The following is a 12,941-nucleotide window of genomic DNA, read 5'->3' as shown; positions in this document are numbered from 1 at the left end:
ATAAACTTGTATACCATCTGTAAACATTAATAAAATAGTTAAATTACGAGGCTAGTTGGTTAAGCCAAAGAAAAAGTCAGCAACCTTCCGGCTAGCCATGATTGGCTGAGATAATGAGAGGCCGAGAGATGAGTTTGGATTGTCTATTTGAGCTGGTCAGTGTGTCTAGGTAATCCTGTCTAACGCGGCTTTTTAATTTTAAAAAATTGTATATTAAAACTGCATGAGTGTTGCTCTCCACTTTCTGGAGGACTGAGTTTTTAAATCAGTGGAATTAGAGTATGATAGCTAAGGAGAGGGAGAAAACAGATTATATCTTCAAACTAAGGGCAACCCTGGCATCCGACAGGAAATGCATCCAACCATGAATGATGAGTGAATGATGATTAGTCTAGCTACCTACATTTTCAGATATTACACCTTTCTAATTTTGACAGAAAGAACCATTTGCTTGGCTAGCTATAGCCTAATGTTAGCCAGCTACCACAAACTTGGTTGGTTATTTACCTGGAGATTCATGCAGGGTAGTAACGTCATGAGTTGTGATTATGGTTCATTGTTTACCTAGCTAAGTAGCTAACATTAGCTGGCTGGTTGGTTGGCAATCTGCAGCTTCATGAAGGGCAGTAAGGCGTAGCTAGCTATATGTCTTAACAAAAGACTTCACTATGCAAGTACCCATTTTGGGTGAGTTCGTAAATTCAGTCTAGCCATCTACTCTGATTTCAGAGCACTCTTGTCTGAGTGTGCCAGGGAGCGCAGAACAACTGTTGAATTTACGAACACTCAACACCCGTTGAATATGGCCGGTGTCAGGAAACGTCGGCAAAAATAAATAGTGGTCCTATAGTAGCCGTTAAAAGCTAACCGTGTCAAAGGAATTCACGTAAAAACAAGTTTGGTATTTGTAGTTAATGAATAGCAGTTTTGTTTTAATCAATTATAACAAACCAAGTGTTTTTACAGCATACAATTTTCAGCTGCACACTCTGATCAAGTTATGTGGTGGCATGCGCAAACAAAATGTGTAAATATACATCATTATACATAATTGAACAATGGGCATTCACCACCAGAAACACATACAGTCCCAAAGAGAGAATGTTGTCCTTGCTTTCTCAAACTTCTTCCTGTTAATAAAGGCTAGTCATAACCTCTCTGGTTAGTAGATCTGCTCTATGTTCTTTACCTTTGTTTCTCACGGTCACTGTCTCGTCACGGAAGCCTCCATTCACTCCATTGGATGCTACACCCTGCAACAAGATGAATTAAAAGCCTGTTGAGAACTGTCTGGGGTTTTATCAGTACATTGTATTCATATAGATTCAATGTGACCATGCAACAAACAAAAATCACACATTTTTGCACAATGATGTCCTATGTCAATGTTCTTACCAACCTTGTCACAACATGTTTGCAGATTTGTGATATATCAAGTTTATTTGGGTATTTGTGAGTAACATAGCAATAAGCTAATAAGAAACATTTGAACATTATCAACACCACGAGGTCTTCCTGTAAAACTCACAATGATTGGTTGGGTAGTGACCTTCTTGGTGGTTTCCATGGATCCCCGAGAGGTGAAATCCAAGCTGGTGGTTGCGTTAACGGTGGTTGTGTCGGGGAAACCTATAACTGTTGGATGATGATCCATACTGGTCAGATTGATGGTCTTATGGCTTTTAAATGGCAGGGAAGGTAGGTCTCTGTCCCAGTCTGAACGTTGTAGACGTGTGTCAATGGCAAAGATAAAAGTTTTTGTTTGTGTGTGTGTGTGTGTGTGTGTGTGTGTGTGTGTGTGTGTGTGTGTGTGTGTGCGTGTGTGTGTGTGCGTGTGTGCGTGCGTGCGTGCGTGCGTGCGTGCGTGAGAATGTATGTGAGAATGTATGTGTAAGAGATAGTGTGTGGGCGTGAAAGCACAACATTAGGAAAGGTACTAGTACTTAGGAAAGGTACTACTATACAACTATAGTACACAGAGTACTTACAGTATTTTCTGCATGGTATAATAATAGTAAAGACATCAAAACTATGGATAAGAGATATGCATTCAGTCTTGGCATTCTCTCAACCAGATTCATGAGGTGGTCACCTGGAATGCATTTCAACTAACACGTGTGCCTTGGTAAAATTAATTATTTTTATTTTCTCCTTAATCCGCTCGAACCAATCAGTTGTGTTGTGACAAGGTAGAGGTGGTATATTTGGTATGTTTGAGTACAAATTTGAGATTTTTGGTTCCAACCGCCGTGCCTTTGTGAGATGCAGAGTATGTGAACGGATGATCTCCATAGAGTGGGGAGAACAAGTATTTGATACACTGCCGATTTTGCAGCTTTTCCTACTTACAAAGCATGTAGACGTCTGTAATTGTTATCATAGGTACACTTCAACTGTGGGAGACGGAATCCAGAAAATCACATTTTTAAGTAATTAATTAGCATTTTATTGCATGACATTTATTGCAATTTGACCAAGAAGGAGAGTAATGGGTACAGCATCAGATGACCTGGCCTCTCAACCCAATTGAGATGGTTTGGGATGAGAAAGTGCTCAGCATATGTGGCAACTCCTTCAACACTGTTGGAAAAGGATCCCAGGTGAAGCTGGTTTAGAGAATGCCAACAGTGTGCAAAGCTGTCAAGGCAAATGGTGGCTACTTTGAAGAATCTAAAATATATTTTGATTTGTTTAACACTTTTTTACTTACTACATGATTCCATTTGTGTTATTTCATAGTTTTGATGTCTTCACTGTTATTCTACAATGTAGAAAATAGTAAAAATAAAGAAAAACCCTTGAATATGTAACTTTTGACTGGTACTGTACACTACCACTTGGAAGGGAAAATAAGGTTGTTGTTATGGTGTCATTCTAAAGAACAGCGGGGATAACAGAGAAACCACCTTCCACACCCATGCACAATCTACAAACCCCTAGCTTTACCAACAGGTTTACACTCTCTCCTACAAAAGCGTCTATTTTGATATGCATTGCACATTCAACAGATCACACAAATCAATACAATGACTGATGGTGGTGTAATCGTGATATAGTAGGATGTGTAAACCTGTTGGTGAAAACATACAGTGAGCTCCAAAAGTACTGTGACAATTAAATTTTTGGATTGTTATATAATAACTGTGAGGTTAAAGTGCAGACTATCAGCTTTAATTTGATGGTATTTTCATCCATATCAGGTTAACCCGTTTAGACATAACAGCACATTACACAAAAATATTGGGACAAATACACGTATATGTGTATTAAATTAGTTAAAGGTTAAGTATTTGGTTTCATATAAAACTTAATGTGTCACGCCCTGACCTTAGAGAGACGTTTTATTTCTCTATTTGGTTAGGTCAGGGTGTGATGTGGGGTGGGCATTCTATGTTTTGTATTTCTGTGTGTTTGGCCAAGTGTGGTTCTCAATCAGAGGCAGCTGTCTATCGTTGTCTCTGATTGGGAATCATACTTAGGCAGCCTGTTTTGCCACCTTCGTTGTGGGTAGTTGTCTTTGTTAGTGGCCTGTATAGCCCTAGTAAGCTGCACGGTTGTGTCTTGTTTTGTTGGCGACATTCTTAATAAAGAAAAATGTACGCTCACCACACTGCACCTTGGTCCGGTCATTTCCCTGACGACGTGCGTGACATAATGACTACATCAAGCTTGTGACTCTACACATTTGTTGGATGTATTTGCAGTTTGCTTTGGTTGTTACAGATTATTTTGTGTGTTTTTGTATACATGTTTTGTTTTGGTCGTAATAAAAACCTGTAATTTGTATTCCTGCGCCTATCTCCAAAATCCTTTATACCAGTGTGACACCTTGCCTTATTGTAATGATTAGAGGTTAGCACATCTTAGGGGTATGATATTTGTGCATCTGTAACTTTCTCAATCATTATTATTCAGGATGATCCATAATCATGGAGGCATCCACCTTAATGTAGAGTCAAAATGACACAATATATTATTTACCATTCATTTCTATTAAGCACAAAATAATCTGAAACACAACAAAAACAAACAGAAAATGTGTCAAAATGAGTCAAAAGCTGGATGTAGTCATTGCGTGCTATGAAAATGAGACCAAATACTTAACTTGTTATTAATTTAATACACAAGTAAATTTGAACCCAATACTTTTGGTCCCCTAAAATAGGGAGACAAGGTACAAAGAGTTGCAATTTCTAAACGTTTTACCTGATATGGATGAAAATACCCTCAAATTAAAGCTGACAGTCTGCACTTTAACCTCATACTCATTGTATCATTTCAAATCCAGTGCTGGAGTACAGAGCCAAAAGACCAAGTTCGGACCTGTAGGATCTTGTGCCTGAGTATGAGTTAGTTCTCCACAAGGTAGACACCACATAAGGAATGCAAACAGAGGGAGACAGAAACAGACAGAGACAGAGATAAAGATTCAGAAACACAAACAGACTGTCAGGCAGACAGACAGACATAGAAGGAGAAACAGAAGTATAGAAACACAAGCATACAGAAAGTGAGAGACAGACAGAGAAACAGGCAGGCAGAGACGGGGAAACTACAGACAAGGAAGATAGACAAAACTGGGCACACATATCACTAACTAAAGGGTTATCCCAGAACAGAGGACTAGAAAACGAAGGAAATTATCATTAAACTGCCATTAAATAATTGAGCCATGATACCAGAAACATTTACTGACCAGTTTAACGTGTCACAATAGTTTACCAACACAGCAAACAAATAACACTGACATTCTAAAAATACTCTGTAACAACACACACATTCTCTCTCTCTCTCTAGTCGTCTACTCACTGTTCCTGCCGTGACGGCGTATGTCCATGGTAAGGCGTCCCTGCTGCAGAGCTTGCTCTGTGCTGCTCTTCCACTTGCCGTAGCTCATCTCTGCCACCCTTTGCCCGCTCACCGACATCACCTCGTCGCCCACCTGCAGTTGGCACAGCTCGGCTGGGCTGCCTGCGGGGCACAGAGAGTGGCAGCGAGGTCAGATAGAGAGGGTAAAGAAGGAACAGAAGGAAGGAAAAGTGGTCAGATATAGAGAGTGTAGAGTGCACAGAGGGTGAGATAGATATGCAGAGAGGGAATTGGGTCTCAGATGTAGGGGCAGAGAAGGCATTGGGGTGAGTAATAGAGAGGGCAAGACAGGTGTCACAGTAGTGATGTAGACCAGTCAAGATACATTTAAACTGTTACAATAGAGAGATACAGAGATAGGACAAGGCAGCGATTGCAATAAATCATCTCAACTTTTTAAAGTGGCTTCAGCTTCTTGTCTCCTTCCCTCATTTACATTGATGAGAAAGAACTGGACTACTGAAAAGTCAGGGGTGGAATGACAACAGGTATCAGGTACTCCCCTAGTACATACAGTATAGGCTAGAGAGAGACAACCCCAGCAAATCTGACCTAGATAGAAGCTACCCTACATAAGGCCGGGCACATGATCTGCTACTGACTACTTATCTTCTAGTCATTTTAAGAAACATTAGTGTGTTGAAAATGCCTAGCCACTTGTATTTGCATACACTTCAAAATACACCAGACACGCCACTATGGGTTTCTTCACGGTACCCAAACCAAAAAGAGATTTAATGCATTTCTTAGTTATGTATAGAGTCACGTCATCATGGAATGCGCTGCCACCAGAGGTTATTCAGGCAAAAAGCAAGTTTAGCAAAAAAAAATGATTAAAAAACATATTGTATCACAGCGCCTCTCCTCTTTCTAAAGATCTAATTTAACTGGACTGTATATAAGAATATGAAAATGTATGTATAAATAGTGGATAAATAGTATTTTTTGTAGTCTCTTGGTGTCTTTCCTTTACATAACTCTTATTTTTAATTTTAATTTTATGTAATATAGTTTACCAAGCTACCAATTACTTCCCACTGGAAGAAGTTAAGCTGCACTAAAGCTACCCTTAAGAAACATACAGTTTACTGAACTAAAGATACACTTAAGAAACATATAGTTTACTGAACTAAAGCTACCCTTAAGAAACATACAGTTTACTGAACTAAAGCTCCCTTAAGAAACATATAGTTTACTGAACTAAAGCTACCCTTAAGAAACATATAGTTTACTGAACTAAACTACTTTGTGATAAATACTAATATCTAAATCTGAAATATCAGAGACTACAAATTTGCAAGAACAGATCACTCTGGAGTCAACTGTTAACATAATGTTTGAATACAAGTGTAAATTAGGAAGGTCTGATGTCAAAAATGTATGAAACTTCTTGCCTACTTTTTTTGCAAAAATAAGTGTAGCTGCAGTAGTTAGTTTCACCGCTACATGGCAAAATAGTAATTAACTACTAAAAACACTACCCATATTTGAATTTAATTAAGCTACTGCAAACTGTAGTTAAATTACTAGTTTAACTACATGTATTTCACTATTTCACGGTCTATTGGCACTGTACTAAGGTATCTGGCACTATGTGTGGTGGCCAGCAAAGGCAGAAATTGGAGGACGGACTCATTGTAATGGCTGGAATAGAATCATATTAATGGTATCAAACACATCAAACTCATGGAACTCCAGCTACTGGTGCAGTGTTAGCAGTGGAATGATATTTACTCTTCTGTGTGAATTATGAATGGTTTTTGAACAAAGGGAGTGAAGCCATTGTCCACTAATCAAATCTAACCAAGCAACTGCAGTTTTATTCCCAGTGTCTCACATATTGTCCCATTGCTTAAATAAACAAACTTTCTCACTGAAATGAGAGATGAGCCTGCTGTGCCAGTGGAGGCTGGTGTCACTTTAAATCAATTGATGCGCTCATTGTTAAGGCTGGACTGGAACGATGTCAAACACATTAAACATGGTTCCCAAGTGTTTGATACCATTACATTAATTGCCATTACTCTGTGCTCATTCTTCCTTCACTATCCTCCAACATGCTGTATGTACCCGGTTTACAATCAGACAGTTGGTTCAGTTGTTACTCTTTGTTTGTGTTAACCATGCTAAATGTGTGTGTTTTGTGCTAAATGTGTATGTGTGTGTATGTATGTGTTTACCTGGTTGGATGGAGGTGACGTGTGCTCCAGTGGAGTCCCACTCTGTCTGGAAGCCAAAGTCTCGACTGCTGTTGGGCTTCTGGTTGAGACTGATCCGCATGTCAGCGTAGCTCTCCTACACAACACACACACACACATTAAGAATGCCAGGTTGTGTTCCAAAGCCAGGGAAAGAATAACATTTGTTCTTCACTATGAATTATTAGTTGCTTTCTGACAATGGGAAGCATCAATCCTACTGTATCTCCTACTGTATGTAGCACTAGCTGCATAGTATAGTATGCACATAGTATAGTATGCTCGCTCACTCGCTCCAGTACTGTGACTGCTACTTACATTCCAACATTTCTTTAACAAATTGGTTTTACATGTGATGTCCTTATTACTATGTGCTATTTTTGGCTTCAGCTCTGGAATACTGCAAATGTGCCCTGAAAAATTGTAATCTGCCTAATAACCAAAATCTAAACCTACCTGGTTAGTGTCTTTTGTAGGTAACGGACTGACTGGGGCTGTGTACGCCACTTTTGGGGTCTGGAGGGCGGGTGAAGGACTCCTGGCCTGAGAAGGGACAGGAGAAGGGGCCAGGGTAGGGACAAGTGTTGTGGCAAGTGTGGGGGTCACACCCCTTTTTTTTCCGTCTTCTTCTTCTTCTCCACTGCTGTGGGCAGAGCTGGAGAGGGAGTGCGCCTTATCCTCAGAGGTCATGACCTGGATATAGCGGCTGGGGGCCGACAGCTTCTTGATGAAATCTGTCTCTCCGTTCACACTTTTCTGAGAGTCAGCCATCAGAGGAGCCTACAGTGCATTCGGAAAGAATTCAGACCCTTTCACTTTTTCCACATTTTGTAACAGCCTTATTCTAAAATTGATTAAATTAGTTTCCCCCATCAATCTACATACAAATACTCCATAATGGAATGTTTTAAAATGTTTACAAATTGTCCTGTTGGAAGGTGAACCTTCATCCCAGTTTGAGGTCCTGAGCGTTCTGGAACAGGTTTTCATCAAGGATCTCTCTGTACTTTGCTCCGTTCTTCTTTCCCTCAATACTGACTAGTCTCCCAGTCCCTGCCATTGAAAAACATCCCCACAGCATGATGCTGCCACCACCATGCTTTGCCGTAGGGATGGTATTGGCCAGGTGATGAGCGGTGCCTCCAGACGTGATGCCTGGCATTCAGGTCAAAGAGTTAAATCTTGGTTTTATCAGACCAGATAATCTTGTTTCTCATTGTCTGAGAGCCCTTTAGGTGCCTTTTGGCAAACTCCAAGCAGGCTGTCACGTGCCTTTTAATGACAGGTGTGCCTTTCCAAATCATGTCCAATCATTTGAGTTTACATCAGGTGGACATCTCAAGGATGATCAATGGAAACAGGATGCACCTGAGCTCAATTTTGAGTCTCTAGCAAAGGGTCTGAATACTTAGGTAAATAAGGTATATTATTTATTTTATTGTAATTTTTTTTGTAAACATTTATAAAAACCTATTTTTGCTTCGTCTTTATGGGGTATTGTGTGTAGATTGATGATCATTTGTTTTTATTTAATCCAATTTAGATTAAGGCTCTAATGTAACAAAATGTGGAAAAAGTTAAGGGGTCTGAATACTTTCCGAATGCACTGTATATTTATATGGTTAAAAGGTAGCCTATTTTTACATTGTTAAATGTACTTTGTTAGTATATTTAAAAGTTGTGAGCAAATAATAATCAAAGTCATAACAAGCCAACAGTAAACATATCGTCCCGCACGAATGACGCAGCACCAATCAAGGTAGTTTTGGAAATGCTGGAGCTCTACGGCAAAATGCATCATTCACCAATGTTTCGTCAAAATCTGGCCAGTGGTGTCGGAGATATCGCGTGGGTTAGTAAGAGTCATATCCCTGAGCATGTGTCATACTTCATGACTGAGTCAAACAGATCAAGATAAATAAACATGTGCCAGTTATAGTGCCACAGTGTGGTTGATAGGAATGTTCTTGTACATTCTGAGTCTTTATAGTGTTTGCAACATGTGTACCACATCTTGTCACAATACAAATATCCTTGACTAATTTATTTACATTTATGTACCAGACTACACCCAAGTGAATGTTTATTGGTCAATAGCGTTGTTGTGAAACATATTGCTTGAGAGACCTTTGTTCCCAGATCCCACATATCAAGTTTTGTGCAGATCGGTCATTCGGTGCCAGAGGAATAACTTTCATTCTAAATGACTTTAGGTCTAATGGGGTCAGATGCTTGGCCTTTCAAACGCTTGTTATTGCGGGGACCATCTGGCCAGTCAGTGTAATTTTGAAAATGCAGGATCTCTATGGCAAGACACATAATTTCATCAAAATCAGGCCAGTGGTGTCTGAGATATCATGTGTGATGGACGTACAGAGGACACAGATCCATAGTCCCCTCACCGATTTCATCGCAAGGGACAATTATAAAATGATCAAAGTCGTGAGCCAATAGTTTTTTCATTATTACTATTGTATCAAACTCTATAGAGACAGAGATGTAAATTAACTATTTGGACAACACTGTCTGGAGGTCTCTCAAGCTTAATGTACAATATACTAATACTAGTTAGAATTGTTGCTAGCTCCAATGTGTTGATGCTAAACAACTTAAAGAGATCTTGCCTGAACAAGTTCATGACACAAGTTATTCGCTGGTGGACAGATGCACGTAACATAGGATGGTATCCCACAAACTGTGGGATGCAAAGACTAATGAAGAACTTCGTTCCGGTGTGCAGATTTCTTTGTCACTGATCATTTGGACAAATCACGATTTCACAGGTGTTTGCATCTTTGATGATATCTCGTTGATATCTCGTATCTTCCATCTCCCCCTAGAACCTAATCGAGCATCTGCCTCTATGTTCTGGGTTACCGAGAATACTAACACTCAAATAATCACCCAAACTGTTTTATATCAAAATGCCCTACTAATGATATTCTTCTGATGCTATACTACACGCCTTCGTAAAAGCTGTATGAATATTTTAAGATAAATACACAACGCAGAGGACGAAAGGTAAAGAGGGAATTAACGATCAATGTTTTTCTGTTTTTCTGTTAATTGAAGATTAATGGGACAGAGACACAGGAGGAATTTCAGTCTAGGACTCATAGCTACATGTGGCAAGTTCTCATTGGTCCGAATTGTCTATACATTAGGCCTGAAACAGGATACTTGGTATTTCGCCATTGGCGCAGTTTTATTGCGAGGAATTCCAATTGGTCAACCACAGGCTAGAGTTGGGTTATAAATTAGATCCTGTCGCTTTGTTCTGAAGAGAAGATATTGAGAACAGGGAAGAATGACCATCTGCTTCCCAGCATAACAACTATTATTTATTATTTTTGAATAAATATATTTTTCTCCCCTTGATTTACTTTGGGGTCTGTGTTATTGAAGAATAACATCAACTGTTAACACAGCGAAAGTGAAGGTAATAGAGTGACAAGGCTGGAAACAGCAGCTTGGCTAAGTAAATGGTCACATAGTTCAAAAAAGCTTCATTCATTATTCACTGACAGATAAAACAAATTAGGCGTGTGAGCAACTACTACACTGGAAATAGACTACGCTGCGACCGACACAATACAACATTCCTACAGGTCTTAGGTCCTGTTCATTATGTAACAAATAGAGGAAAATGGACTGGAACAGGTAGCGATTCTCTGGACTTGTCTATTAAGAAACATTAATTTAAATGTTTAGTTGTAAAAGTTTCAAAAACATTGCGTGCCCTAATGAACATAACCCACAGCCATTGAAGTACCTCACCCAAATCCTCCAGTCTACAAAAGCAGTTTATGCAGAAAGCAGTCCTGAGGTAACAAACAACTACACACACGGACAGAACTGGAAAGTGTGGTAATATTACTGTATACTATGGTACTCACGGTGTAGGCGGGTGGCAGTGATGCGACGCTTGTAGACTGGCTCCCGAAGGGCCTTGGCATGACGACAGAGTTGAGCCGAGCGCTGTCCGATCTCATGTAGCTCCTGGGGAGAGAGGCAGAAACCCGAGACACACCAGGAGGCATGGGCTGTGGGTCCATCACCACCGAGTTGTACTGTGGCTGTTGTATATACAGAGAGCCACCAGCAGTGGATGGGGTCACTTCTTCAGACACCTTCCCCACCCATGGGCGACTGGGCTCATGAGCTTTGGGTAGTAGGCTGGGGGTGGTGGTGGTGCTGAAGGTCTCCTCCGTCTTGGCTGCACTGGTGTACCATGAGGCCAGGCTTGGGGCTCTCTCTGAAGGATTCGGGGCTGGAACGTAGGGGTTGTAGTTGGAGGTGCGACCCACAGTGGTAGTGATTTCGCTACCAGAACCGAAGGGACTGTCGATACTGTCACTCATGTTGCCCCTAGAAGGCGAGACAGCCCTGTTGGTTGCCGTGGTGGCAGCGCACGCCTCCTCCCTTGGGGGGAGCACGGAGGAGCTAGTGGGTCTGAGGCGGTCAAGAGGGGTGTAGGGGTTGTCGAAAGTGTAGCTCCTCGGAGGGAGGGTGCGGAGGACCGGGGCGGAGTCTTCAAACACGTCCTGGTCCAGAGAGGCGAGGGAGTTGAGGCGACTGCCGATGGAGCTGTGGGGATGGAGAAGAGAGGGAGGGTGGTGAAGTAGAGAGAGAGAGGGAGGGAGAGAGAGGAGGGTGAGGGGAGAGAGGGATGGAAGGGAAGGGAGGTGAAAGAGAGATGGGAAAGGGATTAAAAGGTGTTATGTAAGCGATTGAAAGAGAAAAAGAGAGAGAGAGAGAGAGAGAGGAGGGCAGGGTAAAAGTAAGATAGGATGGGTGAAAGAGAGAAAGGAGCCGAGGAAAGGAGGTGAAGAGGCAAGGGAGGATGGGAAAACCAGAGGAAAAAGTGAAAGGTGGAGGGGGATAAAAGGAGAGGGCAGAATGAGAAAAGGATTGAGGAAAGGTGAAAGGGGGAGGGAAAGAGAAGTTTGAAAGAACAAAAAAAAAGAGGTGAGGTAGGATTTAAGCCACGATTAGATTACACTTTCACACAATGCTTTGCAGAGAGACAATTACTGTACATTCATTAACACAGTCTCAGGTCACTTTCTCTCAGGGCAAACGTTTCAACAAAAGTCTGTAAAAACAAAAAAGTTTGCATGGCCCTGTATTTGTGCCTGAGTTGTCATCGACCGGTGTTTGTTGGTGTAGTAAGTACTTATACAGTAACAGGACAGTTTTGAGTGACAGTGAAAACACATCTAAAAAATACTGATTAGAATTCTGATGATGAAATACTTTAAAACAGGGTAAAACATATTCAACCAATAAAGGATTATACAATGCCTTCAGAAACTATTCAGACCCCTTGACTTTTTCCACATTTTGTTACGGATTTAAAAAAAATCCTCAGCAATCTACACACAAAACCCCATAATGACAAAGAATAAGGCTGTATGTAACGGTATTCCTGTGGTGAAGTAGAGGCGGACCAAAATGCAGCGTGGTTTCTTTGATTCATGTTTAATAACAAAAGATACATTTACATTACATTTAAGTCATTTAGCAGACGCTCTTATCCAGAGCGACTTACAAATTGGTGCATTCACCTTATGACATCCAGTGGAGCAGCCACTTTACAATAGTGCATCTAAATCTTTAAAGGGGGGTGAGAAGGATTACTTTATCCTATCCTAGGTATTCCTTAAAGAGGTGGGGTTTCAGGTGTCTCCGGAAGGTGGTGATTGACTCCGCTGTCCTGGCGTCGTGAGGGAGTTTGTTCCACCATTGGGGGGCCAGAGCAGCGAACAGTTTTGACTGGGCTGAGCGGGAACTGTACTTCCTCAGTGGTAGGGAGGCGAGCAGGCCAGAGGTGGATGAACGCAGTGCCCTTGTTTGGGTGTAGGGCCTGATCAG

General features: G+C 41.0%; 1 protein-coding gene across 9 annotated transcripts in view; it reads right to left on the bottom strand.

Annotated features, from left to right (window-relative positions):
* Positions 1-12,941, bottom strand: part of LOC115107102 (LIM domain only protein 7-like) — a 118,750-nt gene that overhangs the window by 17,297 nt on the left and 88,512 nt on the right. For 6 of the 9 annotated variants that reach the window (XM_029630508.2, XM_029630519.2, XM_029630561.2 and 3 more), the window contains 6 exons: positions 10,964-11,654; positions 7,524-7,847; positions 7,050-7,164; positions 4,810-4,971; positions 1,529-1,716; positions 1,190-1,253 (listed from right to left, as the gene is read on the bottom strand). In XM_029630508.2, the coding sequence (XP_029486368.2) occupies positions 1,190-1,253; positions 1,529-1,716; positions 4,810-4,971; positions 7,050-7,164; positions 7,524-7,847; positions 10,964-11,654 (1,544 nt within the window). The remainder of the gene's footprint in view (positions 1-1,189; positions 1,254-1,528; positions 1,717-4,809; positions 4,972-7,049; positions 7,165-7,523; positions 7,848-10,963; positions 11,655-12,941) is intronic. The other 3 variants (XM_029630570.2, XM_029630579.2, XM_029630552.2) reach the window with 2 other exon arrangements.

Source organism: Oncorhynchus nerka, linkage group LG3 (genome assembly GCF_034236695.1).
Source record: "Oncorhynchus nerka isolate Pitt River linkage group LG3, Oner_Uvic_2.0, whole genome shotgun sequence".
Taxonomy (NCBI): Eukaryota; Metazoa; Chordata; class Actinopteri; order Salmoniformes; family Salmonidae; genus Oncorhynchus; species Oncorhynchus nerka.
The sequence above is the reverse complement of the archived record's forward strand: the minus strand, read 5'-3'. Positions and strand labels throughout refer to the sequence as shown.